This window comes from Aotus nancymaae, unplaced genomic scaffold (genome assembly GCF_030222135.1).
Source record: "Aotus nancymaae isolate 86718 unplaced genomic scaffold, 86718_ANA_hifiasm-v0.15.2.pri h1tg000030l, whole genome shotgun sequence".
NCBI classification, from domain to species: Eukaryota; Metazoa; Chordata; class Mammalia; order Primates; family Aotidae; genus Aotus; species Aotus nancymaae.
This window is the reverse complement of record NW_026988443.1, coordinates 37103737-37131149: the sequence shown is the minus strand read 5'-3', so window position 1 is coordinate 37131149 and position 27413 is coordinate 37103737. Positions and strand designations below refer to the sequence as shown.

General features: G+C 45.6%; 1 protein-coding gene across 2 annotated transcripts in view; it reads right to left on the bottom strand.

Annotated features, from left to right (window-relative positions):
- Positions 1 to 17516, bottom strand: part of CDH13 (cadherin 13) — a 1193479-nt gene extending 1175963 nt beyond the window's left edge. The window contains exon 1 of one of the 2 annotated variants that reach the window (XM_012466156.2): positions 17247 to 17516. In XM_012466156.2, coding sequence (XP_012321579.1) covers positions 17247 to 17291 — 45 coding nt within the window. In that variant the 5' untranslated portion in view covers positions 17292 to 17516. The remainder of the gene's footprint in view (positions 1 to 17246) is intronic. The other variant, XM_012466155.2, reaches the window with a different exon arrangement.
- Positions 17517 to 27413: the final 9897 nt, after the last annotated feature.

The following is a 27413-nucleotide window of genomic DNA, read 5'->3' as shown; positions in this document are numbered from 1 at the left end:
TTATCCTCAGGGGTTTGGGAACAGCCTTCTGAAACTGAAATGCACACTGCAATCTCTGAGACTTTCATTTGTCAAAAAACAAAATGCAATCTGGTCCACTTCTCTGAGTAACTCCAGAGTTTTCCAAAATATCAGTTCATACAACTAATTTTTGGATTATGACTATTTTTTTCCCCCCAGAACCTATATTAACCTCCCATGGAACCAGTGTCTCTTCAGAACACACTTTGCAAAATGTGGTACTGGAAAACTGACCAGGGAAGACTGAATCAGACACTCATGTGGCTTTGTGTGATCTCCTATTGCCACCTGGGAAGGCTTTAAGAATCAGAGGGAGCCCAGTGGACTCCTGTCACCTGAGATCTGGCTACCTGGGAGTAGGGGTCTCAGCCAGAGCCAGATCAAGTTGAGATTTTTGCCCCAGCCCAAACCGTGATTGCTTCTACAGACTGGAGACCTATGAAGCTTTGCCTCCATAAGGCCTCCCCTTCCAGCACCACAAAGTAGTGCACTGGGCCTGGTCTGGGGACCAGCTCTATGCAGCTTTCCTTGTTTCACTGTGCATGGCTAATGGCTTTGTCACTCAGCATTTTAAACATGACAAAGGATACAAATCATTAGCCCATGACTGAGGGCAGAGAGGAGTAAATTCCATAGTTAGGGGACCTGAGAATCAAAGGAACTCCGTAGGGGGGTGATGGAAGGCACTGAGGGAGACTCAGAAGGCAGGGGTGGAAGGAGGTCAGGGGGCCCTGATTTGCAGAGTGATGAGTGCTGGATGTAAGAAGTGAGAGCTCCTTTCCCAGCTTTAGACCTTAGATTGACTTCTCATTACCAGGCTATTGAATTCTTCAGCCGCACCAGCCAAGGGGTGCCAAACATTCATGTTAATTTGAGTAAATCCGAAATCCTTCCAGCAATCTGCTATCAACTTGAGTACAATGACAATTAGCATATCAATTAGATTTCTCTTCTCTCTCTCTCTCTCTCTCCACCCCCACTTTGATACATCCCCCCTTCCTAAGACACTACTTTTAAAAGTTACCCAAGCCTGTAATGCCAGATGCTCCTGGAGGATAACTTGAGCCAGGAGTTCGAGACCAGTATGGGCAACACAGCAAGTACCTGTCTTTAAAAACAAAATACTTTTTAATTAACTGGGCATGGTGGTCCACACCTGTAGTCCCACTTAGCTATTTTGAGAACTGAGGCAAGAAGATTGCTTAAGCTCAGGCGGTTGAGGCTGCAGTTAGCTATGACTGCACCACTGCCCTCCAACCTGGGCGACAGAGAAGACCCTGTCTCCAAAAGAAAGTCAATAACGCTAACACATTACCTTTACTTACAGTCTCTGAGAGCTTTGCAGCCAGAACTCCACAGCAGGGTAGGCTACCATGGGAATGATAACCAGTGAGACAAAACATGGTTCTTAATTCATTTTGCAAATCAGCAAAGCAAAATGAAGGAACCACTGCTTTATTTCCAATAGGCCAAGGTGACCTGCAGCTCCAAACGACACAGGTTGCTTTTGATGAATGAAACACATGTAAAAGAATCAGACCCAAACTGCCTGGATCTTAATCCTGACACCACCATTTATCAACCCCAAGTTTCTCAACATCTTTCTGTCTCCACTTTCTGATCTCTCAATAGGGTGGACAATGGGAATCTTTTGAGGAGTCGCTGTGTTAATATAAGCAAAGCAAGTAGAATGTCACCAGCAGGTGCTGAACAGCTGTAGGACAGGTTATGTGTGCTCATCAACAAACAGGAGCTCTGAGGCTGACCTGCCCAAAGTTCCCTTGTTTTTCTACTCAATACCAGTTTTATTCAGATATATTTAACATACTATAAAGCTCACTCGGTTAAGATACACGATATCCTGGTTTGGGGTGTATTTACAGAGTTATGTAATCACCACCATTATCTAGCTCCTGAACATTTTCACCTTCCCCAGAGCAATTCTATACCCATTAGCAGTAACTCACCACTTCCTCTTGCCCCTAGCCCTAGACATCTTCTAAGCTGCTTTCTGTCTTTCTGGATTTGCCCTTTTCTGGACAGTTCGTTCCATTTCACGGATTCATACATGTGGCCTTGTGTGTCTGGAAGTGTCTTGAGTTTGAATCTCAGCCCCGGAGTCCTAAAGCTTTATTAGCTTCTTCTATTAAGTTCTCCTGAAGTGTCCCCATCTATGAAATGGGATTAAAACCACAGTAGATACCCTACAGAGTCATTATGAGGATTAAATGTGCTGATTAATACAACTAAAGTACTCACACCAGGCCCAGCTCAAAATCAGCACTACACCTATATTGGGACTATTACTGCCACTGCTTCTATTATTATTCCACAGTTCCCCTGCCCCAAAGCGTCTGACTAGTAATGGGAATCCAAAATAAACAGAACACAACAGAGAAAAGAGGTCTTTTCCTGCTTAATGCACAGCCTGGTGGAGATTGTATGATTAGAAATCTGGCTTCAATGAATATAGTGAAGTGTCATCATATGCACATTTAACTAATGGAAAGCCAGCTCTTCCACCAAAAAGAGAAAGAAAAAGAACAATGTAAATACTGCAATTAAATGCTATCAAATCACATCTTGCATATATTCTTTACTATGCTCTGTACTGCATGCATTACACACTGTTCCATATTGATTACAATACAGGGATGCATACACAAAACCATGCCCACTGCACTTTAATTGGCAACTTAAAAGATTTCAAGGTTAATGACAACTCTGTGTTTGCCTTCAACCCCGACTTTATAGTCTAACCTCCGAGTTAAATGCAACTCTATTGTATGTCAACAACAATAGCAGTTCAGAATTATTCCAGAAGAATTAAATCAGCCAACAAACAGTCCAGTGAGTTAGGTGTTAGGCTGCAATGGGCTCTGACTAGTCAACACCCATTTGCCAAGCACCATTTTTTTTCACATCCACGAGCTGTTAGTCTCATTTCAAAAATAAACCACATAGAGGTGGTCACAAAGAGTTGGTGGATGGAAGAACAGGGTTTAAAAAGCAGATGGAAATAATCCCTCACCCTACAGCCAAGAGAAAAGGCAAGCGCCACGACCTCTCCCTGTCACCGTCTACTCCCTTTCCTGCTTTCTCATTATTTGTGGCACTCATTATCCTCCTGCAGACATCATATACCTACCTGTTCGTTTTTGTACTGTCTCTCCCTCAGTACATAAGCTCACCAGGGCAGGGGCTTGGTCTGTATTATTCACTTCTGTATTCCCGGTGCCCAGAAAAGTGTTGAGCACTCAGTCAATGGTAATATTTGTTGATAAATGACTGAATGCGTAAATGAGGGTAACTGTCCAGACAGCCTTCACTTTTCTCCAGTCTCCTGTCCCTAAAACACCCATAGTTCATCCCTTTGACCTCACTGGCTTATTCCTTCATTGTTGAAAAGTAGTGAGAATATAGCACATGTCAAAGATGAGGCCCTAAGGTAGCATTCTAGGGCTTTGGCATACTGGTACCATCTAGTGGGAAAGAGAGTATCTGCAGGTGGGTGCTTAACCAAATTCGGAAGGTTTTAAAAACCACCACCACCATAACTCTGGTCCCATTAGCTCTACTGAGGAAGTTTCCAGTAATGCATAATGGGGGCCAGGGAAATCTCATATATTCGTGCCCTACCCAAGGCATATACTGATGGTCCACCAACTTGCCATACCTTTCTGTTTTTTCTGCTATGATGCTTCCAAAGTCATGGCTCCTCCCCCAACAGCAAAGGCTCAGCAGGGAAGCACAGAGAAGTTAATGATGGCAGGGGTCATCCCTGACCAGCAGAAGATAAGGGCAGGTGAACACACCCCCAGCCACCTATTCTACAGAGGGACCATTCTGAAATGAGCTTACACAGTTCTTTTGTAGAGACCCAGCAGCAATGAGTCCATTTCCCGTGACTGTGACCAGCTCCATGGCACACTCACTGTTGGCTTACTGGCTTTCCTCCTTCTTTGTCTCACTTTCTTTCTCGCTCACTTATGGGCCCTGAGAAACTGAGTCCCCTGAACCCAATTCTGTGTCTCTATTTCTTTAGAGGAATTCAGTCCAAGAGAGTGTTTAACTCCAAGACAACTTTGGGTTGCAAGAGTACCTTAAAAATTGAAGTCCAGATAATCATTACAAAGCTCAATTATTCCTAAGTTAGAGCTAGTCTGAGAATTATGTTCTATAGTTGACACCCAGCATCTTTACCTTCATCATAGTTAACGCAAATAATCTAGTAATATGTGACCCTAAAGAAGTTCCACGATTTTCATGGCAACTAAAGCCAAAAAGAATCCCTGGTCCCACTCTCTGGCCTCTGCCCTATCCCTGTCTTGTACAAGTCTGGCCAGCTGGTAAGGCAGCTAGCTACTGGTTTAGATTAGGGGCTGGCAAACGGCAGGCTGAGGGCCAAAGCTAGCTCTGTCTGTGTTTGTAAATAAGATTTTGTTGCCCTGCCCGTTTCTTTACATACTGGCTGTGGCTGCTTTAATGCTACACTGATAGAACTGAATAGTTGCAAGGGAAACCAGGTATTTACTCCATAGCCCGTTACAGAAAAGGGATTCCTACCCCTGGTCTAAATCATTGGTTGCCATATTTGTAAATTCTCAACAGCAAAATTTCAACGCAAACAAAAAGTAGAGATTGACAAAAGTTCACCAACAACACTTTATGAGTAAGGACAAAAATGCCATCTACGTATTACTAACTTCATTTCGCAAACGGTAGCACATTCCATCTCTGCACGATAGAAAGGCCATTCTATCTAACAAAGAATCCTCTATCCCAAGAGAGGGTGGTGGACAAGCCCAGAACAACACTGCCTATCCTTCTACGCCATTTGAACATTTTTCCATAGCACTACCACTATGCAAAACAACCATATTTATTTTTCTTCTTTACTGTCTTTCTCTGTTATGAGAACACAAACTCCATTAGGACAGGCAATCTTGCCTTTCTTAATCACTACTGGCTCCCCCAGTGCTGAGCACTGTGCTTGAGATATTGTTTTCCCAGTAAATACTTCTCCTCCCCAGTAAATATTTGTTAAATGAATGAGTTAACCAAATAGGAAATGCACAGATGGGCAGGGGCACTGAGTGGAGGGATGGTACACAGAGTGGTGAGGAAACTGTCGAAGGCGTGTCCATCCACCAGAACGGGCTCTGGAGGGCAAAGGCCATGCTCTGGCTGCTCTGTGGCCAGTACGGAAAATGGAGCTGGGTACACAGTAAGCACTCAACATGTGTTTGCTGAATCAATGGCAACCCTCACTAAAGGCACTTAAGAGGAAAAAACACTGGTCTGGTAAGACAAAATAAACTTCAAGTTAGATTCAATCCAATCGCCATGCAGTATACATCCATGTGTCTCTATATACCTACAGGCTGTCTATTTCTTGTTTTCTTTTTGATTGGGGAAAACATTACATAGACTAGCTTGTAGCTTGCAGGAAGCACTGGCTTAGGCAACAGGGTTTCTTAGCACCTCTGGGGAAGAATGCCATCCAACTGAAGGACTCGGTGGCCAGCGAGAAACTGCCAGATAATGTGTCTGCATGGTTGAAGCTGCAGGTGAGCCACACCCAGGCATCTGTGGGCCATTCTCACTGGGATGTTACGCTGGGGGAACCGTGCAGTGTAGGTGGGTTGTTCGGCCCTGGTCAAAAGCAAGGACATGGAGACAAAGAACACAAATGACCCTGGGCTAACCCAGTCCTGAATGCTGCAATCAGTAACCCAGACAGGACGTCCAGGGCCCAGACCTACTTTGAGACACAAGGAACTCAAAAAAGAGGTCATCCCAGGCAGCTATGTTGACCTTAAGGGAGCTAGAGAACAAAATAGACAAAGGAAAAGTTTTTTACATACAAGTAGGAAACGAAGATTTGTATACAAGTGCAACACAGAGGAAAATAAACGTGCACAGGAATAAAAATGTATGGATCCAAACCCTGGTCCCAGTTCTCTGACCATGTGGCTTTGAGCAAAAGACTTCACCACTCAGAACTTCTCATCATATATAAAATTGAGAATAACAGTCACCTCTAAGGGTTGCAGGAAGGATTCCAGATAACATGGGTAATGAGTACATAGCAGCTACAGTATATTGTGGTTATATGGAGGTACTTTAAATAACAGTAAGTACTCATGGCACTGGCACACACACGTGTGCACACACACACACACACACACACTGCCCTAATAAAGCCTCCTGGGAACAGCTGCTGGGCAGATACATTAAGAAGATGAGATGCCACCAGATCAAATGATTTTATGAGGCATGAATTCCAAGGGGAACAATATTGGGGACCTACCAACGTGGGAAAGGCAAATCCTCCCTAGGGAGTAAACTTTATTTTTTTTAATGTCCACGCATTATAAAATACACAGTCATTTTCCCCGTTAAATTAGTCACATCCTGAAAACCAAGGCCTCATGACACCTTCAGACCATAAACTTCCTTGGAGCACAGGGTGAAAAGCAACACAATCAACATTTCTTAAGCATAGGACGACATCATTAGCATACACTTACTTAACTCTCACAAAATTCCTGCAGGGCAGGCATAGATATTCCTTTTTTTAGTTGTCTTAATACAGGGGAAAACAGAAAAGGAGGGAAATGAAGTCACTTATCTGAGGCAACACAGTGTGTAAGTGGCTGGGCCAAGATGCAAGTTCACTTAGAAAGGGCTGGGAGATCTCCCTAACACCCCTAAGCAGTCCAAGATACCAGCAGCTCTGGGTCTAGGCAGCCCCAGGCTCTAATTCTGCTCCAGCGCATTTCCCGGTGGGGACCTGCACTGTTGTGTTCACTTCTTCGTTCCCAGATTTGTAGCATTCTTCGTACTTGGTAAGTATTAACATTTAAGGGAAGAAGGAAATAAAGATGGAAGAAAGAGGAAGGCAGGCAGATAAAAGGAAGCAAAGGAGGGCACAGCGGCCTCTCCTCCCTTCAATCTATTTCAGCCTCTACTGTTTCCTGTTGTAACAATTACCAAGTTTGAAATTATTTCCACTACTTACTTGTTTTTATCTTCTGTTCCCACAAGACTGTCAGCGCCGTGAGACAAGGATTAAGCTCATCTCCTTTACCTCTGAATTCCCGACATGCCCCAATAAATACTTGCTGAGTGAAGACACGGGCCTCAGCTGGACTTGCCCACGCACAGACCCAGGTGCAAATCCCAGCTCACCACTTGTTATTCTGTGATTTTGGGCCAGTTCCTTAAAGGCACCAGTTCCTTCATCTGTTAAAGGGCACAGTAACTGTACAGACTTCACCTTCTGAGGATAAAGTACCTAGGTGAGTGCCTGGCATACAGCACTCACTCAGTATTTTTGTTGAGGAAAGCAGGAAGAAAAGAAGGGAGACAGCAGGAAAGCAAGATAGACACGTTCAGAATCAATACTGCCACAGAACGCAATAATCCTTCTTACTGAGAAAATATGCAGACCTGCAAGAAGCAGAGGTACACCCTGTTTCTCACACATCAAGCTTTATTCAGTGACTGAGTCAAACTCACTAAATATTTTTACAGGGTCCAATTGGACAGCTGTAGAATCCTGGCCAAAGGACCTGTTTACTTGTAAGTGATAGTTATCTTGATAATTGGCATGTATCTTTGCAGCAAATTAGACTTCCCTGCATTCTGACATCTTTTTACTCACTAGAACCTCGCAGTAATCTGGTCCATTTTACAGATGAAAGCATTGAAGCTTCTAGCTGGAGATCACACCACGAGTGAGGGGTGAGCTAGAAACAGGATCCGGGTCCATGGTGTGCTGGGGTCAGTTAGTATCAGGTAGCAAGAGCCCATTGTTAGATTTTTAGGAATCTCTCAGGTTGGTAGATTCTAATTGCCCATGATGGTAGTATTTACACCACAGAAATTGGCAAGCACTGCACACTACCTGGTAGTGTCTTGGTTGGCGTTTTGCATTTTGGTTTGGGTGTTTCTTTAGAATGGGCCAATTGTTAAACATTTGCTACTATACCGCTGCCTGGCACCAAGTTGAATATGCTCCTACTGCACCAAAAACAAAAGTCACCAAGGCTACACCCAACATGCTGAAACAGAAGCTTGTTAGCATTCGCAGAGTGATTGCTGAGAGTGGGAGATCATTATTTGCTTCATGTAAGAAATATTTCCAGTGCTGCTGATTGAATGTTCAAGGAACGATTAAAGGGCTTGGCAATGTTTCTCTCAAATATCTTGTGCATGAAAAGTCTCAGAGATTGGTTAATTATAGAGGCTGCACATCGGTGACTCTATTCAAGGGCATTTCCAGGCCTCTACGATGCCCATCCCAGATGCAAGCATGGACTGGATCTGCTGGCAATACTGTAATGCGGGCCTTAGGTGCCTCTCCCAGGAACCTTCTGCAGCCTGTCCTGTTTATAATGTCAAACACCTGGTCTCCTTGTTTGACTCTTTCTGCCAATTGAAAGAGTCAGAACTCAAGCAGGCATCCTTAACCCCTCCCTGGCCCTGGCCCTGCCATCTCCATACCCAGCCACCATCAAGGCCTGTCAAGTTCTCAGCCTAAATGCCTCTTGGATTATCTGAATAGGATACATCTATGTATTAGCCCATTCTCGCATTGCGATGAAGAACCACCTGAGACTGGGTAATTTATAAAGACAAGAGGTTTAACTGGTTTGAGGTTCTGCATGCTGTACAGGAAGTATGGCCACAAAGACCTCAGGAAACTTATAATCATGGCAGAAGGTGAAGGGGAAGGAGGCAGGTCTTCACACAGCAAGCAGGAGAGAGAGGGCAAAGGGGGAAGTGCTAGACACTTTCAAATAACCAGATCTCATGAGAACTCACTGACTATCATGAGAACAGCAAGGGGAAATCCGCCCTCATGATCTAATCACCTCCCACTGGGCTTCACCTCCAACATTAGGGAAAACAATTTGACATGAGATTTGGGTGGGGACGCAGACAGAAACCGTATCAGTCTGCTTCTCTCATCTGCCCCATCTCTGCACCGTCAGTCCTGAATCCAGCTTCCCATGATTTCAGGCCTAGGCCGGCCTTTCTTTTCCATTCATACCCAGCCCCAACCCATTTGCTACTTGTAGCCAGAATGCAAATCTGATCGCGTCACTCTGTACTTTTCCCTCATTACCTTCAGTGGCTGCCACTCACTCTGAGAAAAACACCAATATCCTTGCAGTGGCTGACAAGGCCCCATTGGCTCTGGCACCTCTGGGCCACACTTCACACCACTGCCTGGGCTGTGTCATGTTTCCCCTCGATAGGGGCTTCACCCAGACTGTCTTCTGCTAGAAGGCCTTTCCCCACCCATGCCCTCTATTGTGCCTTTGTCTGTAAACCCTACTCCTCCTCCAGATTTGGGCTCAAGCATCAGGTTGTCAGGGAAGCCGCCCAGATCCTTCATCTGCATCTGATGACTTTCTTATATTCATTCATTCATCTGTTTGTTCATGTTTGCTGAGTGTCTATTGTGTTCTAGGCACTATTCTAAGCCTTGGAAGTATAGAAGTGAACAAATTAAACCACAACATGTGCCACGATGGAGCTTATAGTCTAGTGGAGGAGAAAGACAAAGAACACCTAGGCAAAATATGTAGAATGGTGTGACCTCACATAGCTGGGTTTCCTTCCCTCACCGAGGTTGTCTCCATCTTAAATTATTCATTAATTCCTATTGATCCTTCGTGCCAAGCTCTGAGCCCCAAAAGAGCAGACACTCAGTCTGCCTTATTAGTAGCTATGTCCTGAATACACAAGTGGTGCTTGGAACCTAGTAGGTCCTTCATAGAGATCAGAGATGTTTATTGGAGTCATTTGGTCTCAGATGAATCTCCCTGAAGTTAAGTTGCTTGAGTGTTTGGAGCCTGGGAGGAAAAATCCCTAATGGCTGAATCTCTGAGACCCCCATCCTTTGAGAAGACTCCCTGATGGCCTCTTTGGCTGTAACTTTAAGTTAATGAAGAGTCAGGCAACTTTTTCTCTAAGGGACTAAATAGTAAATATTTTCAGCTTTGAGGGCCAGACTGTCTCAACTCTGCTGTTATAGCACAAAAGCAGCCATCAACAATTATATAAATGAACAGGTGTGGCTATAATCCAATAAAACTATTTATAAAACCAGGCCGCAGGCAGGAACTGGCTCTCGGGCCATCATTTGCAACCCCTGAGTTAGATGATCCCAGATGCCCGACAGTTGAGGAGAAGTACTCCTGTCAGTCTCAGTCAGCCTCACTTCTGCTAGCAGCGTCCAGCAACTTTCCACAGGTCCTACATCAATCAGTCCACAGGGAGACAATCACAGAGGCTCAAGCTTCAGGCATTTGCAGCCACCATCTTCTTGCAGCACACAACACAGGAAAGTGGTTCCCTGCCACTTTGGAGGAAAGAGACATAGGCCTGAAGGCCCTGTAAGGCAAGGATGGAGGCTGCCACGTTCCTTCCTTCCATTCCCCGGGCTCCTCCAGAGGCTGAGCTCATTTCCGGGCCCTGCCCATGCATGTGGCAGGGCTGTTGAAAGCTGAGCAGCTGCTGCCGTCCGCCCCAGCCCGGCCTGCGTTCAGCTGGGAGACACAGGGTCTTTGTGCCTCTGCAGCAGATTGGGTGACGCTCACTGGTGTCTTTGAAATGAACATGACATGTCAAAACGTGTCTATTTCTAATGTTAATTTTCAAGAATTTGACTTCTGTTGGCAACTGCCATGGCAGAGGAGAAACAATCACTTTTTTTCAAATATGCGTATAGAGTTATATTTACCCTGATCTTTGGGGTCTGTAGCTATGGAAAACAAGAATCATCTGAGGCTCACCTGCTGGTATGGGATGAGGCAGACAGATTAGTTGTATATTTACAGAGCCAGAGAGCATTAATTATAGCATTTACGCTGTGTGTAGAGTGGCCATGGGAGTTAACTGTTAAATATAGAAACATCACACAAGCTCCAGGACAGTGCTAGGTGTGACAGTGTCCTATGTATAAGAGCACGCTAGGTGACAAAGCCGCAGATGCAGCTTTATCCTGAAGTTACAAAGGTGCTGGATATGACAGCAGTGCTCCCAAAGGTCCTGGCAAGTCTATGTACAGTAAGTTATTGTGATGTTCTGATTATGTCTATACTGTGGGGGAGCAACACTCCTGGAATGACGAGGCCCGGGTGTCACTGTTCGCCAAGGACAGTCATGCTCTTGGTAGAACACTACGCAGAGCAGGGGTCCCCAACTCCCAGGCCAGTACCAGTCCATGGGCTGTTAGAAACCAGGCCACACAGCAGGAGGTGGGTGGCCAGTGAGCAAGCAGAAGCTTCATCTGTATTTATAATGGGTCCTCATCACTCGCATTACCGCCTGAGCTCCGCCTCCTGTCAGATCGTGGCATTGAATTCTCATAGGAGTCGGAACTCTATTGTCAACTGCACCTGCATGGCATCTAGGCTGCACATTCCTTAGGAGAATCTAATGTCTGATGATCTGTCACTGTCTCCCATCACCCCCAGATGAGACCACCTAGTTGCAGAGAAACAAGCTCAGGGCTCCCACTGATTCTACATTAAAGCGAGTTGTAGAATTATCTCATTATCTAATTCAATGTAACAATATAGAAATCAAATGGATAATAAACGTAATGTGTTTGAATCATTCCAAAACCATCCCCCTACCTCCAGTCCATGGAAACATCGTCTTCCATGAAATGGGTCCCTGGTGCCAAAAAGGTTGGGGACTGCTGACAGAGAGGGTCTGTGGGCCTATATATTATTCCAGGGTTTCAGAGTCCCTTGGCTGCAGGTGCATTATGATGTTTCGAACCGACACTCTGCTGTGCCAGGGCTCACACTGACTCAGAGTTGCAGTGTGTCACTTCTCTGCAAGACTCTTACACCTGAAGCAATGATCTGGGTGCTATGTCGCTCTGGATGCCTGTCCAACAGCACTGCCAGTAATGTGCTCAGGGAGGGGGTGCAGTCTCCTAGGTCACACTGTTCCAAAGCACACATCAACAGAATTCAATCACAGGGAATGAGAAGAGACAAGTCCCTCCCTTTTCAAACAGTCCATCACTGAAAATTAACTGCATCAATTTGATCAAACCTCAACATTTGTGAAAGCAGAGTTTCCAAACTCAAAGAGCACTAGAGGCAAGCAGGCAAGGGTAGTGAGCACGGAAGGCTGGGTAGTAGAGGGTAGTGGGGATTGTGGCAAGCTGCCGAGGCACGTCCTACCAGAAGAGGGTAACAGTGACTCAGTCCCATCAAGTACACCCAGGTGGAAGTGTGGATCTAGGGTTGCCTGACTTCTGACTTTTTCAGAAATGTTAGAAACCTGGATTGCTTTTTTTTACTAATGTACAATCGTCAAAACATTTGAGCCAAACCAAGTGCATCTGTGGCTTAATTTCACCTGTGGCTGCTACTTGGCAACCTCTGCCCAGAAGCCAGAGTTGCAGGGTTGGGATAGATGAGTTTCATTACCACCAAGCAGATGTCTTGAGGTTTAACCTGCTGAGCGAGAGGGTGACCCATTCACCTCCACAGACCCTGGCTCAGTTGGCACTTCAACTTGGAAATGTCCTTTTTTCTCCTCTCCTGCCTTCCCCTTAGCTATCCCTCAGCAGAGAGAGATGACTTTCTACCCTAACCCCAGAATAAGGCCATGGCTGATGGCTACTGCAAGAGCAAGAGATCCTACAGCTCGGCCATTGTCTTTGCAGCCTGCTCATGCCTGGGGAGCCAGGCCTGGGATCCTGGGCGGCTGCAGAAGAAACAGGCTGTGGGGAATTATATTGGCAGCATCCTTCAGGAGGGTCAGATTCCCACAGGCATGTAGGCATCTTGCCGACAGCTAAATAGAAGCAATGCCAAAACCACTGGTCAATTGGTTTGATTCTGCCCAGCTGGTTATTGTAATTGGGTGACAGGTGGATATTTCCCTCTCCCTTCCAATGGGTGTTGGAAAGTGAGTAGACCTAGCTCAGGAATCACCCTTCTAGGTGGTTATGTAAGGGGAAGATTATCTCTTTCCACAGGCAGAACTGTTTTTGCCTTTTGGCTGCCTGAAGAATGCAATCAAGTTCAACGAAAGTCAAGTGCCAGGAAATTTCAGAACTTTCTCACATTCCATATTGCATTGTCTACAAAGGTCTTTGAAATTTTCCCTGTTCCAATACTCAGAGGAGATACAGAAATGAAGAATGAATTAGAACAGAACCAACTACAATAGGGGAAAAAGAAGAAATCAAGCAAGCAAGAAGAAATCTAGCGAGAAAGCAAGAGAAGAGAAAGAAAGAAAGGAAGGAAGAGGAGAAGGAAGGAAGGGAAAGAAAGAGCGAGTAGGATTTCTCCTTTGGAGGTGCTTGTGGCAAATAATGTGGAATAAGGAGAATAGTTATATTTTGATGGAATTGCTACATTGAAGTTCTTTAAAATATGAGCTGTAGATTCAGAATTTTGTAATGCTGTGGATGGAGCCCTCTTCTGGAGAAATTTTTCAACAGGTATTACAATAAAATCAAAACGCACAGAGATATACACACTCAGACTTGCACATAGAAACACTGTTGACTACTTAGATGATATGACTGTCATGCAGGTGTAAATTAAATCCATAGTTTGTCCTTTTCCTTACCTTACACTAAATATATATTAACTAGACTCCCCAAGCAACTGTATTTTTGGAAGGAAATAAGGATGTTTTCAAGAACCTAGCTATACTTTAACCTAAACATTGAACTTCAGATTGAGGCTCAATTTACACATCTAAGTGCTGATATTTTTAGATAATGCAGTTATAGGGTACGTTGGTTTGTTGGGCAATTTCACTATAACACATATAGGAAACTTCTGGAAGGAAATAGATTTTACTTAATGGAAAACCCAAGGGCTAAAGATAGAAAAGGGGAGAAGGGAGGAAGGCAGAGTAGACTAGATTAGCTAAGATGACTGTTGGGGCTGTTAGTATAGACTGTAGAATTTCACAAATTCCAGATTACTTAATCAACTTTGCAGTTTATTAAACCTGTTTTGGGACTTGCTAAAAAAGAATATTCAGACAGGTGAACTGTATCACTGCCTCCTTTCACTACGTATTCCATTCCGTTTCACTAGTACTCTGAAAATCTTACAGGCTGTCAAGTGTTGACCCTAAGTGGCAGGGGGCAGCGCTCTCTTCAACCCTGTGTCTCTTTCCTTATCCAAAAGTTTCTGCAAATAAACCATGTTCTTAAAACATAACACACAAATTTGCAGGAGCACTACAAGACATTGACTCTCATTTAAAATACTGAAAATCAAGATTTTGACTCCAAGGGAGAACTCCCTCACTTTATAACGAAATCTCAGAATTCCATGGAACATTTTTAGTCACTCCCAAGTGACTGCCCTCCAAACCTGAACTACTCCCTAAATTCCTAATTCTTGGGTGATTACTCACTCATTGTTAGAACTTTTGGTTAGCTGTAAGTGCTACCCAAATAGGGAGGGAAATCATATTTACCACGGAATTTCTAGCTCATTTCTTTCTTGATTTGTTTCACACTCATTACTTATCATAGCCAAATTCCTGAGGCCACTTCTGGAACAGACTTTCCCAAAACACCCCAGGGGATAGGAGAGGTGACTGTTCAACTGTGCCAGCTTCCAGTCATTGTTGCTTAAAATTCCTCGCCTCCTACCAAAATGCCTAAAACAGCAACCAAGCCAATAAACTTACAGAGATTGATGGCTTCCAAAGTCGGACCCAATGCATTACAGCTGCAGTGGAAAAAAACATACAGGCTTGCCTGAACACCACCAGGCTGAGTGACTAATTTGCTTTATTATATTGTTTTTCCCTTTCTTCTGTTTTCTCTCTGCCCCAGGAAAGTTTTGTTTTTGCTGGTCGACTCAAAGGCTCCAAGATGTTCCCCACTTTTTTCTATGGCACACAGAACTCTGCCCTTGAACTTCTTGCTGGTTAACTGGATTGCATCAAAATGATTTTTCTGGGAGGTACTATTGCTACCAGGATAACAATTACTATCCTAATGTGGACATTTGCTCTGATATGCATAACAATTGAAATTAGAAATAAGCCTCTTAGGGCAATCATTTCAATTCACAGCAAAATCTCTGCTTCCTTCTTCTAAATAAATAGAGTGAGCCTTCAGAATCCACGTGTGCCATCCTGGCCCTGGCTTAGGAGACATACCAGTTCATTTGCAAAAAGAACCATGTGGAGAGCCCCTAGTGCATCAAGATCGATCTTGGGGCCCTGTCACATGGTCTATCTTGCTCTAAAAGAGGCATAACTTTGGGCAAGCCCTGGAATCTGAACTGAAAAACCTGCCAAGAGAGAAAAAGGACTGTGAAGTCCTGTACAAGGCAATGGGAGGTGCTCTCAGACACCGATGCTCCCAGGGCAGCATGCATTGCATAGGATATCCTGTTGAATGCAATCCTATCCCCACAGCAGTCCTAGGAAGGCAGCAGATTATTTTACAGTGGAGAACTTGGAAGCTCAAAGAGGTTAAACAACTTGCCCCGGGTGGTACCACTAGCAGATGGCAGGAAGGATCTGAATCCGTTTTGTCTGAGGCATGCTCCAAACTGCCTTGCTAAATTGGGATACATGTACACATATACAGCCTTAGGGGTCGTTCCGGTACAGGACATCTGGAAAACTGGTTCACAGCCAGGCTTGGGATTCCATGGCAAGACTCCAGCCTGTAAGGACCCCAAGATAATCAACCAGCAATGCCTGGTAGAAAAGGAGCCATAACTGGGCTGCCCTCAATGGGGACTGTATATACAAGGAATAAAGAAGTCAGGAGCATGGGAGCAGGCTCAGCAGCCCAGCCAGGCACTTTAATCTCCTCCCCCATCACTCATCACTACATTTCTGAGATGTTGGCCTATTTTCAAAGTCTAACCCTAACATTGCTCCAGCAGTGGTCTCACATTAGAAGGCTGCACCAATCTCCCCGTCCCAGACAGTCCCCACCTAGGACCCCAACTCCCTTCCCCTCCCTCTCACCCACGAACTCACACAGGAGCCTTATCCCTGGCCCGGAACTCAACACTAGCACCCCGAGTCACTCCCTGTCTCTTTCCCTCCTCTCTGCCTGGCCCTGCCCTGCCCTGGCTCCTAGCCACCCACTTGCAGGCTGCCAGCTCACTCCAAGTCCCAAAGCCTGCCTGGGAGGCGATGGGGAACTGGGTCGGGGTGCTCTCCGAAACCACAGGCCCCGGAGCAGCGCTGGGCGTGCCCCGCAGCCGCCAGCACCCCAGGCCTGGCTTCAGAGCCCTGCTTTCCTGCGCTCAAACTTCCCGAGATCTCCGAGACGCAGCAGGGATTGCAGGCGGACCGCGTCTCCCTCGTCCCCTCTCCGGGTTGGCGGGCCCTTCCCTGGCGCCGCAGCTCTCCGAGGGTTAACAGGCAGCTGCAGCCCGGGTGTGCAAGGCTTGAACTTTTCTCTGCGCTCCGCTCCTGCCCAGGGAAGGCAGCAGAGGCGGCAGCCGGGATCGGGCCGGAGCTCCAGCTGGCTGGACAATAGGGGTGCGGGGGGCTGGGGCCTGCGCCCTGGCGGGGGACGCGCTCCGGCCCTTTCGAGCCCGGGGTCTGAGAGCAAAAGGACCCCGATGCGGGCGCGGCCAGCGCCGGCGCCTTTGAGCGACAGCAGCAGCCGGGCTGCGGCTCTCTGCTGCCCCGAGGCGCCTTCCAGCGCGCGGCCGGGCTGTGCCAGGGGGCCCGGGCCACCCGGGAAGTCGGCGGTGCCTTCTCGGCCTCTCCAGCCCCGCAGCCCCGCAGCCCGCAATTCGGACCCGAGCAGCGCTTCCGCCGCTGGGCGTTGGGCTGGGGGAAACCGCGGCTCGCTGGAGTCGCCTCCAACTGAGTCTCTCTCTAATGCACCGAGCCTCCGGAGGAGGGAACCAAAGTTACCCCACTTGATGTGGGCGAGAATGTCGCCCCTGCTAGCAAAAAAGGTCTGGGAGCGCTCTCCTCCTCCCGTGAACGTACACACACACACACACACACACACACACACACACACGCCGGAGTGGGAGCCGGTGGGGGCGGAGGGGGGGTGCCCAGGATCTCTGGGCTCAGAATGACCTCCCTTCCGAGCCCCGATCTGTCTTTGCAGCGGCGACCGGAGGCCCCGACCCCCCGAAAGCCCCCTCACCCTGCCTGTGCCCGGAGATCCGAATGCAGAAATGGGGCGCAGAGCGCGCCCGGCAGCCCCTCTTCCCTACCTGGGACAGGAGGACGCACAGAACGAGCGGAGTTCTCGGCTGCATTTTGTCCGACTAGAAGCGCCCGGCGGCGTTTTCATTCATGCACGCGGCTGCACTGAGCATATTTTCCGTGGGAGCCAGGCTTTGAGGAGAGGCTCTGCCTCGCCAGCCAGCCAACTTCCCAAATAGATCAGCAGCAGCATCACGAAAGCATTGGGTAGAGGCTGATGACCAGGACCAATGGCTTTACAAGACGGATTCCTTCATAACGCTCCCTCGTTTTGCATGGCAGATAGGAGGTGAACACCTCGCGAGGAGCGAGCCCCGCGGAGGTGGCAGCCCGTTTGCTTCTTTGGACTGTTGGGGCCCAGCCTCACAAATCACGCTGGGCAATGCCAGCGGATTCCACTTTTCCAGAGAATGGAATTGCACGGGGGACTGGCGGCCACTTCCAGCCTAGTGCAAAAGGATTCTCTTTATTAAAATGTTAATAAGGTCCACTTTATTTCCAATAAATCAAAGAAAATGACCCCAGCAGTTCCAGCCCTTTCTACTCCTGGCAAGACTTGGCAGTGGATTTTTTTCTTTTTTTTCCTTTTCTTCTCCCACCACTGTGGCTCAAGTCATAATGGTGTTTGGTGTTTTCCTGCCATGTCACAAATCACAAAGAGGACAGATCAATTCTAGCTTGAAGAAAAAATTCCATCAAGGGGCAATAGATTTTATTAACCGCTCAGGTGAGAGTCTGACTAGCCACCTACTCCACAAATGTGCATCTGGCACCAAAGCTGGGATCTGGATTGGAGGAAACTTCTTTTTTCTATGTGGATGTTACTTTTCAGAAGCTCTGAACTACCCCCAGGTACTCAGAACAGCAGTAGTCACTGCTTAAGGGAATTTATACACGGGGTACGATGAGGGTAAGAGGGACATCTAGGTCTGCTTTCCCTGGTAGGAATCTAAGAATATACAGAGAAGACCTTACTTTACCATTTCCATGCAGCCTTCCTTTAAAAAGAATTTAAGGTGTTTTACAATAAAGGACATTTGTGCAATAGAATTTATGAACCAAAATAGAAAATCTGGGCCAGAAGAAAAAGTACAGCAAACCAAAATGACAAACCCAAATTCTAATGTATTTGCTCTGATTTGGATTTGAGCTCCCTGATAGCCAAAGCAATGAGGAGCGTTAAGTTACATAGTTTTGTTGTAGAAACATGTATACAATGTCTTTCAGCATCATTTTCCATGGGGCTGCATACTGGAATAAATGCATTATGTAACATGTAATACAGCAGGACACTGAGTGATGGACCATGCCAAGATCCAGTGGACTGGGATGTATTTCCAGCATCTGGCACAGGGCCTGGAACATGGAGACAGAAATTAGTGTGTGTTAAAGGAAGAGATGGCTAGACTTTGTCAAGATGCAGCAGAAGGTGGGGAGGCGCAAGGAGTCTGGAGCCACATTGTCTAGGCACAGCCCCCAAATCTGCCACTTACTTGTGAGTTACTTGAACTCTCTGTCTCCATTTGTTCACAGGTGAAACGAAAATACAAATTGTACAGAACTCATAAGGCTGTGGTAAGGATTAAGTGACGACACATCCACTGAATAAATATAAAGTGATGTGCTTTTTAAGATCCTTCATTGGTTGCTATTTCATCACAAGGTCATCTCCTGTGGTCCCAAGGTCATTGATAAAGATGCAGTAACATCTGAGGCTTGGCTGCTATAGCCAGCACTGGCCCAACAGATGGCAATGTTGGCAAAACAACCCCCAGATGAAACTGGGAAAGGTGAATTTTGCTGCTTCACCCACTCATTTCCTTGCTTAAAGAGGACCATCCATCCCTGAGCCTCTGACCAATACGGTCTGACAGATGATGTCACAGATCATGACACTTTGGAACCCACATGTGGAGATCTAGCCTCACATTTCCCACAGGTGGGAGTAAACCAGAGAACTCTAGAGTCAAACAGGCTTCAAATCAAGGCATCCTGAAATATCCAGACTTTTCTCCATTCCAGGGAAAGCACCATCTTGTCATTCAGGGCCAGATGAACTGAGCCCATGGCTTAGCGAAACAGTGATAGGGAAAGAGAGCAGAGGACAGCTTGGGAGGTGATAAAACACAATGAGGAGCTAGACTGCAGGAGATCTAGCTAGGTTTCCATCTGCAGCAGCTCAGTCAAGAGAAGCAGTCCCTCAGAGAAGGGAATGTCCAAGGCTGCCTTCTAAGGACAATTTCACAGTTCTGCTGGCCTTCTGTGGTCTTCCCATTCCCTTGTCCTTAGTGCTGCTTATCAAATATTTCCAGTTTTCCCCCTTTTGGGATCATGGTAGGATTGCACTTGCTGGCCCCCCTGTTGCTGGGGTGGGGTAGTGTGAGTACATCAAGCCCATGAGCCATGTGAAAAGTGTCATGTCCCTTCAACACTGGAACATTTAATTTCCAGTGTCAGACTGATTGGTTTCCCTGGATGTGCTTTTTGCCCCAGTACTTACCCAAAGAGGGGAAAAATCTTGGGTGAGACAGCTTGGTTTGGCTAAGGACAATTCTCTGGTTTGTCCTCAAATTCATCAACCATATATAAAAGGAGGCTATTGGCAGTATGACTAATAATGAGAGGTTGTGATGCCCAGGCCATGAAAGACCTCATGACTCTGATGTTACCAATAAAGATAGATATCATCTGGTCAAAATTCTGCTGACTCTGGTCCCTGCAAAGTCCTGCTTAGGCATTTGCTAAGGTCCTGGGCTTTTGTCCTGGGCTGTTCTACTGGCAGGCAGAGTGGTTCCAGTAAACCTCACCTGATTCCAGGTGGGTGTGCCCAACAAGCCAGTCTTTATTCCTTCCTTGCCTCAATCCCTACAGAATGGCTTTCCAGGAATGAGAGGAGTTGATTTCTGGAGTCTTCTTAAGCACTGAGGCTCACTTCTGTAATCCCATGAGGTTCCAAACACACTGAGCCTACTAAGGTGGAAAAAGATTTGTCAGAAAGATAAGACCTGAATTGAGATCTTCAGATTCTACTTATATGAAGAAAGTCTCTTTTGTACCCTAAGACTCAGTTTGTCATCAATAAAATGGAAATCATAACATAATAGCACTCCCAGGACTGTTGTAAATATTGATGTTTCTCTTCCCATCTATCAATCTACTCCTCTCAACTTTCAGAAAACCTGCATTTTACCAAAGAATGAGAGAACGTATTTTGTCCAATGAAGATGGAAGAAAAAATTATTTCATTTTAATGACAAGAGGCTTCTGAAAAAGAAATCCATTCTTGTTTGTTTTGCTTTGCTTTTTATTTAGTTGCCTATTAGTGCTATTTTGGCTGATGAATTGATTGATGTGGCAAATAAATACTAAAGTTGATCCCTATGTATTCCCACTCCACCGCCCACCTGTATCATCTACCGACCAAGCCCCAGATGCTGCAGCATCTGTGGGCTCCTCGAGAAGCTGTGTCTGCCTTTAGACACAGTCGAGGTTCACACCCCTTTTCCAGAGGCATCAGCCTAGCTTTGGCACTGAGGGAATAATCCAACAGCCAGCAGCTGCCTCCTGTGGGTGCCAAGGGTTGAGCTTGTTTCCTGTCCTTGGCTGATGCTGATGAAGACATTCCAGAGTGGGTGGTTGTGATGACTGTGTGAGTGTGTGCATGTTCCCATGTGTATGTGTACATGCACATGGGTGCGTGTGTGTAGGGGGAGGGGGTGACCAGCATACAGTCTAGCAGAGACAATGTATTCAAATTCTGTTATGCTTTCAATGTGCTGCTATGATGAAGCATTTGTATAGAGCAGCATTAATCCAGCTAGGAGCCCTTTTGCAACAACACAGCACTTAGGCGCGCCTGGGGACCGGGATAACAGGGATCCACGTGCATGCACGGAAGCCCCTATCATACAGCACTGCAACATACCTTAATGCTAACGGCTCACTCCCTACAACGGGGACGGCTGCTAAAAATAACCAAGATTATGACAATACACCGTCCTATAAGTCTTCCTGGCTACCAAAATGCTGACCAAAAGTAGCATTCCTGATCACTCTTAAGCCACAAACACTGCTTTGTGTTTCTTCGCAGCCCTCTATGTTACTTGACCTTCTGCTATACACTGTGGCTTGCGTTATCATCTCAATCCTTCACTCCAAACTGCATCTGTGCCCTTTGCCCCTTGGCTTTGAGTTTAGCCATGCAACTTCTGTGACTAATGAAATGAAGCAGAAGGGATGGGGTGCCAGTTATAAGCCCAGGTCCTGAGAAACCCCCTGTGTTTTAGCTTGCTCTCGCAAGCGCTGCTACTGATGCCTCGAAAAGAGCATTTGTGGGCTATCCCGCTGGTCCTAGGAAGACAGATGAGCCCCTCATGGACCCACAGATGTTTGAACAAGCCCAGCAGAATCTGCCCAGCTCAGCTGATCAGCAGGTATTTGACCTAAAAATAAACAATTGCTTTAAATTTGAGGTGGTTTGTTTTGTAGCAATAACTAATGAGTGATTACATCTGTTGGCTTGTTGTCTGTCTCTTCCTCTGGAATATAAGTTCATTTCTGTATATTTCGCCGCTCAGTGCTGTGTTTCGGGAGCATGGCAGGTGCTTAGTAGACTTGCTGTGAGGGGGTGAATTAAGTGGCTTTTGTGTTGCAAAATGTGTGATGCTGAGAGGCTCATCACATGTAGCTCCCTATGACGCAAGGTCTTCTCACAATAGTCTAGACCAGAACTAGACACAGTGAAGAACATGTTTAAGCATGTCAGCGTCTAAAGATCTTTTGTGGACGAGATATAGGGTGTGACATCCTTCTAAATTTCCGGGACGTAGGCACAGCCCACACATCTAAGAATAAGACAAAACACACTCCTTCATCTTTTTAGGGTTCTGCCCTAATACAGTGTCCTCTGTGAATATGTTTAATACAAGCATGACCTCCGCACTCGCAAAGGAGATGAAACCAGGAGTGACTTTTAGGCCATCTCAGTTTTTGGCCCAATTATCTTTAGGACTTCAGTCACTCATGACCAGCAAAACTGGACATTCAGACACCAATTTTTATCTTGTGAATAAGAAGCAGTTAAAACCCCCCTCTAGGTGTCTCCCTTACCCAAAATTAGTGGCTGGGGTTATTTTTACACAGAAAATCATCTCAGAGCCAGTTCAGAAAGGCAATGTGTTTACAATATGGACAGAGACCAGCAGCATAAGCATCACCTGGGAACTTGCGAGCAGTGAAATTTCCCAGGCAGGTCAGGTCCCTAGATCTACTGGTTGGGAAATTCTGGGGTGGAGTCTAGCATTCTGTGTTTTACAAGCCCTTCGAATATATACTTTGAAAACCAATGCTCCAGAGAGTTCTCAACTACTTATTCACAAATATTTATTTATTCATTCAAAAAATGTCTCTAAAGTGCCTATTCCATATTAGCCCCTGAGTTAAGCAACAAGGAAATAAATTATAAGGCATGGTGTGCATGCTTAAGAAAATGTGACTAATTGATCTCGAACTTCCGACCTCAGGTGATCCGCCCACTTCAGCCTCCAAAAGTGCTGGGATTACAGGCATGAGCCACCACGCCTGGCTGAAAATGTGACTAATCGGGAGAAATTCTCTTATCATGTGCTACACGGGGTGCCGAAACACAGTCAAGGTCGCCAGAGCTATGGAGGATCAAGAAGTGTTTAAGAAGAGACGTGGGTGCCGGGTGCAGTGGCTCACATCTGTAATCCCAACATGTTGGGAGGCTGAGGCAGGTGGATCACTTGAGTCCAGAAGTTCAGGACCACCCTGGGCAACATGGTAAAACCCCTATCTCTACAAAAAATACAAAACCTGGCTGTGAGTGGTGGTGCATGCCTGTGGTCCCAGCTATTCAGGAGGCTGAGGTGGGAGGATCACTTGAGTCCGGGAGGTAGAGGTTGCAGTGAGCCAAGATTGTGCCACTGCACTCCAGCCTGGGTGACAGAGTGAGACCCTGTCTGAAGGAAAAAAAAAAAAAGAAGTAAGAGACAAAGGATTCACTGCTGGTTTCCCTTATGTGTCAAAAACCATCATGGGCCTCCACTTGGCAGATGTAGTATTTTTCATATCCATTGATGAGAAAAGAAATAACTGCAAAAGAAAGTTCATAATTCAACCCTTCCTTCTAGCAGAATTTGAAGTTTATTCTTTACAGTCTCATCTAGGTAAAGGTCTAAAATGACAGTGTCTATCTTTGTGTCCGGGGGTATTATTTATTTACTTGATAAGCAATGCTTACTGTGTATTTAGATGAGATTTCTTACAATGACCTCAGGATCCTCAAGTCCCAATCTGCCTGTCTCTGGTCCCCAAATCAGGAATCACTGAGCTAGAACAAAGGGAAAGTGAAGAAAGAAAGGCATTTGTGGAAGTGGCTGGTGACCAGAGGGCTGGCCGAAGACAAGGCTGGGCAGTTTAGGGGTTCAGATGAGAACCAGCTTCAACATCAACCTTGGGAGACTCAACTTTATCCTACAGGCAAGAGGGAATCATTTAAACTATCTAAACAGAGATTTCATATCTAATTTACAGTTTAGTTAGATCATTCCAGTCACATTGGAAGATGGATTGAATTGAGGGCCAGAATCGAGGAAGAGAGACTTCTCAGCGGATGATTACACACGATATATAGAAGGCAACGAGAGCAAGAACTCTTTTCATCAGGTTCCTAACTAGTGAGTGGTACAGGAATATGACATGGACATCTCTCCTGCTGCCACACACAGTATCTGGCACATAACATGGGCCTATGCAATAGCAGATGAATCAAAACATACTTATGAATATGGCAGATTTGCTTTGAGCCCTCTTTTTATTTTTGAGATGGAGTTTTGCTCTTGTTGCCCAGGCTGGCATGCAATGGCGCGATCTCGGCTCACTGCAACCTCCACCTCCCAGGTTCAAGAGATTCTCTTGCCTCAGCCTTCTGAGTAGCTGGGATTACAGGCATGCACCACCATGTCCGGCTAATTTTTCGTATATTTTTAGTAGAGATGGGGTTTCTCTACGTTGGTCAAGCTGGTCTAGAACTCCCAACCTCAGGTGATCCACCTGCCTCAGCCTCCCAAAGTGGTAGGATTACAGGTATAAGCCATTGTGCCTGGCCTGAGCCCTAATTCTTCACCTCCACCTGGATCTAATTCTTGCTTCATCAAAGGTGGAACAAATATACTCCACTTTGACTTTGGGCTTGTCCATTTGGTTTGCAGTGGTGAATAGAATGAGGGGGAGGTGGCAGTGTGCACTTCTAAGCATAGGTCTTAAGGGCCCTTTGTTCTCTCATGCCACTGTCATTTCCATGAAAGGAACACTGCCTGGATGCCCAGCTGGTCCAAGAAAGATGAGAAACGTGAAGCTGAGACAATCCATCCCATCTCAGCTCTGCAGTGAGAAGCAGATAGGCCCAGCCTAGATCAAATCTGCCAACCCCTAGCTAATCCAGTAGAATAAATCTTTACTGTCATATGACACAGAGATTGCTGTGATTATTTGTTTTATCCAGAAACAGCTGACTTATACCTTAATGAACCCCCTTCTTGGGATTATGTGTAGCTAGGGAATGGGCAAAAAGCTGAATACTTAAATCTAGCATAGATATTTACATGGGTATGGCCAACATTTAATGTCTATCACGAATCCAATTCCATAATTCCTTGACTCACCGCCCTCTCCTTCTATCCATCTAATCCAAGCTGACTGTCCCCTTGCAAATCCCATTTCCTTCTTCAACATTTACTGCAGAGCTACTGAATTTCTCTGGTTGTTTTTCTTATCCCAACATAATGGTAAGGCCAGCAGTTAACAATTACTTGAGAAAATGTATTTACAATGCAATGCAGATTGGTGAATGTTTGCATTGGATAAATTTATTTACAATGTAATCCAAATCTGCCATTTCCTCTAGTTGATAAAATTGTGCTGCTCCTATAAAATGCAACCCATCCGGTTAATGGTTTCTATGGTCTTTTATGAATAGACCAAGGTCAGGGCCACCATAATGAGTTGGGGAAAGTTAATCGGTGGAGGTAAGTTAAGCACAGAAAACCACAATTTAATGATTCTGAATGTGTGACAGCTGTCAAAATTTAACAAAATGAGAGCCATAAAAGGCAAATCTTAAGACTCTATTGTTTTTTAATCTGAGCTTCTGTGGATTTGAAATGACTGGTGTGCAATTTCCATTAGGTCAGGGATGATGTCTGTCCCTCTCTCTCAGATATTCATTGCCTGCACATTGCCTGGCACTGAGCAGACATTTAATAGACAGGAGTGGGATGCATCAGTGAGAGAGTGCAGGTGCATCACAGAGTTCCCCCTTAGCTCTGCAAGTCTGCTGTTTCTAATACTTATATTCACTGCAGAAAAATGAAATATCCAACAGTACATCTCTTATACTTCAGCATCCATCTCCCAGAGCAGCGGTTCTCCAAGTGCAGTCCTATTATGCATTCCCATTCAGTCCCAGTGTTCCAAATGGAAATGGAAATTGTCTACGCTGGTCCTGTTTCTAATGCATAAAAGTTGAAAGTGAGTATGTTGACTCATTAAATTATTTCTTAGTGTATGACAGAAAGCGGAAGCTTACCCCAGCCCACAAGGGCTTACAGAGCTCTCTCCTGCCTCTCTGTCCAGATTCACTCCATTTCCATTTCCCCCTTGCTCACTGCACTCTGCTCTTCTCTTGGCTCTTAAATCTGTTGAGCTCTTCCCCATCCCTGTGCACATTCCAGTCACTCCATCTGGAATATTCTTTTTTCCCCTACTTGTAGGTCATTTTCAGCCTCCCAGAATTTGTTTTGATGTCCCCTGTTCAGAAGAGGCACTGACCCTCTCCAGTTACCCTCCATTGGCTCATGTCCTGGTTGTTTCCTTCATGGCACTTCCTATCATTTGTCACCATTTTATTTATTATTAGCTTTTTATGTGTGTTTCCCATACTAGAATATAAGGTCCATGAAGGCAACTAAATATCTCTTAATTTATTACTGGACTCCACTACTTAGAACTATACCTGCTTCATGATAAACACTTAATAATATATTTCTTAAGAAATAAATGAACAGGTGATCTTACAGCCAGTGAGAGTGGATGGGCCAGTGACTCTCTAAACACATTAATCTTATCAGGAATATCAAGCGGTCCAACGCTCAATGATGGCAGGATACTGCCAAGGAACCACTATGCAAAAATATAGCCAGGAGTAAGCATGCACATTTAGAAAGCTCATGTTATATACACCATAAGACCAAGGGCCCAGGGGTCCTGCAGGCAAGCCAAATAGATAGCAACCTATTTTCTTTGCCAAGACGAAACTCCTGTGGGCCGTGGGACATGCCCTAGGTGGACTGAGGATGCCATTGTCCCAAGATGAATCTGGAGAGACTGAGATGAACCAGGGCACACCTGAGCAAGACATGGTAGAGTATTTTCAATACTATTTTCTCTTACTTGACAGGTCAGGAATTCATCTAAAGCCTTTTCAGAGTGCCAGGTTCTGGTTCGTGTAATGAATCTATTGATTCATGTTGTCCCTGGGAGACTCTGACGATCAGAGAGCATCAAGAGAGAAGACAAAGAATTCTCATTGCTTGTCACGGAGCCTCTGGGTGAAGAGACAGGTCTCAGCATATTCCCACAAGGTGCCTACAGCCCAGTTACTATTCTTTGGGGGTTAAATGGTTATTTATTCTAGAACTTATTTTAGTGCTCTTGGCTAACATTGCCTTGGATGCCCAATAATTGCTTCTCTCTTAAAAAAGAATGTAGACGATGACAACACTTTCTTCATTCCTTCATTCATTCATTCAGCAACTGTTTTGGTAAGAAGCAGCAAGATATAATTTAAAACGAAGAAGAAGAAGAAGAACCTTTCCGGAATCAAGCTAAGTTATTGGTTTGTAGGTTGCCAGTCTCCCCAAACTCCTCAGCCTGATTTCCATATTGTTGCCAGGGCAATTTTTAATTTAACCAATAAATATCAAGTGTCTACGACAATCCACGCATTATTTTACTCAGCAGTTAATAACAGCATTTGTTCACGGTCTTTGTGGTATCTATGTACAACCTTCAGTGGCCTCTCATTGCTCTTAGGTTAAAGCCCAAATCCCTAACCTGGCATTCAATTCCATGCATAAAGATCCTATATAGCTGTT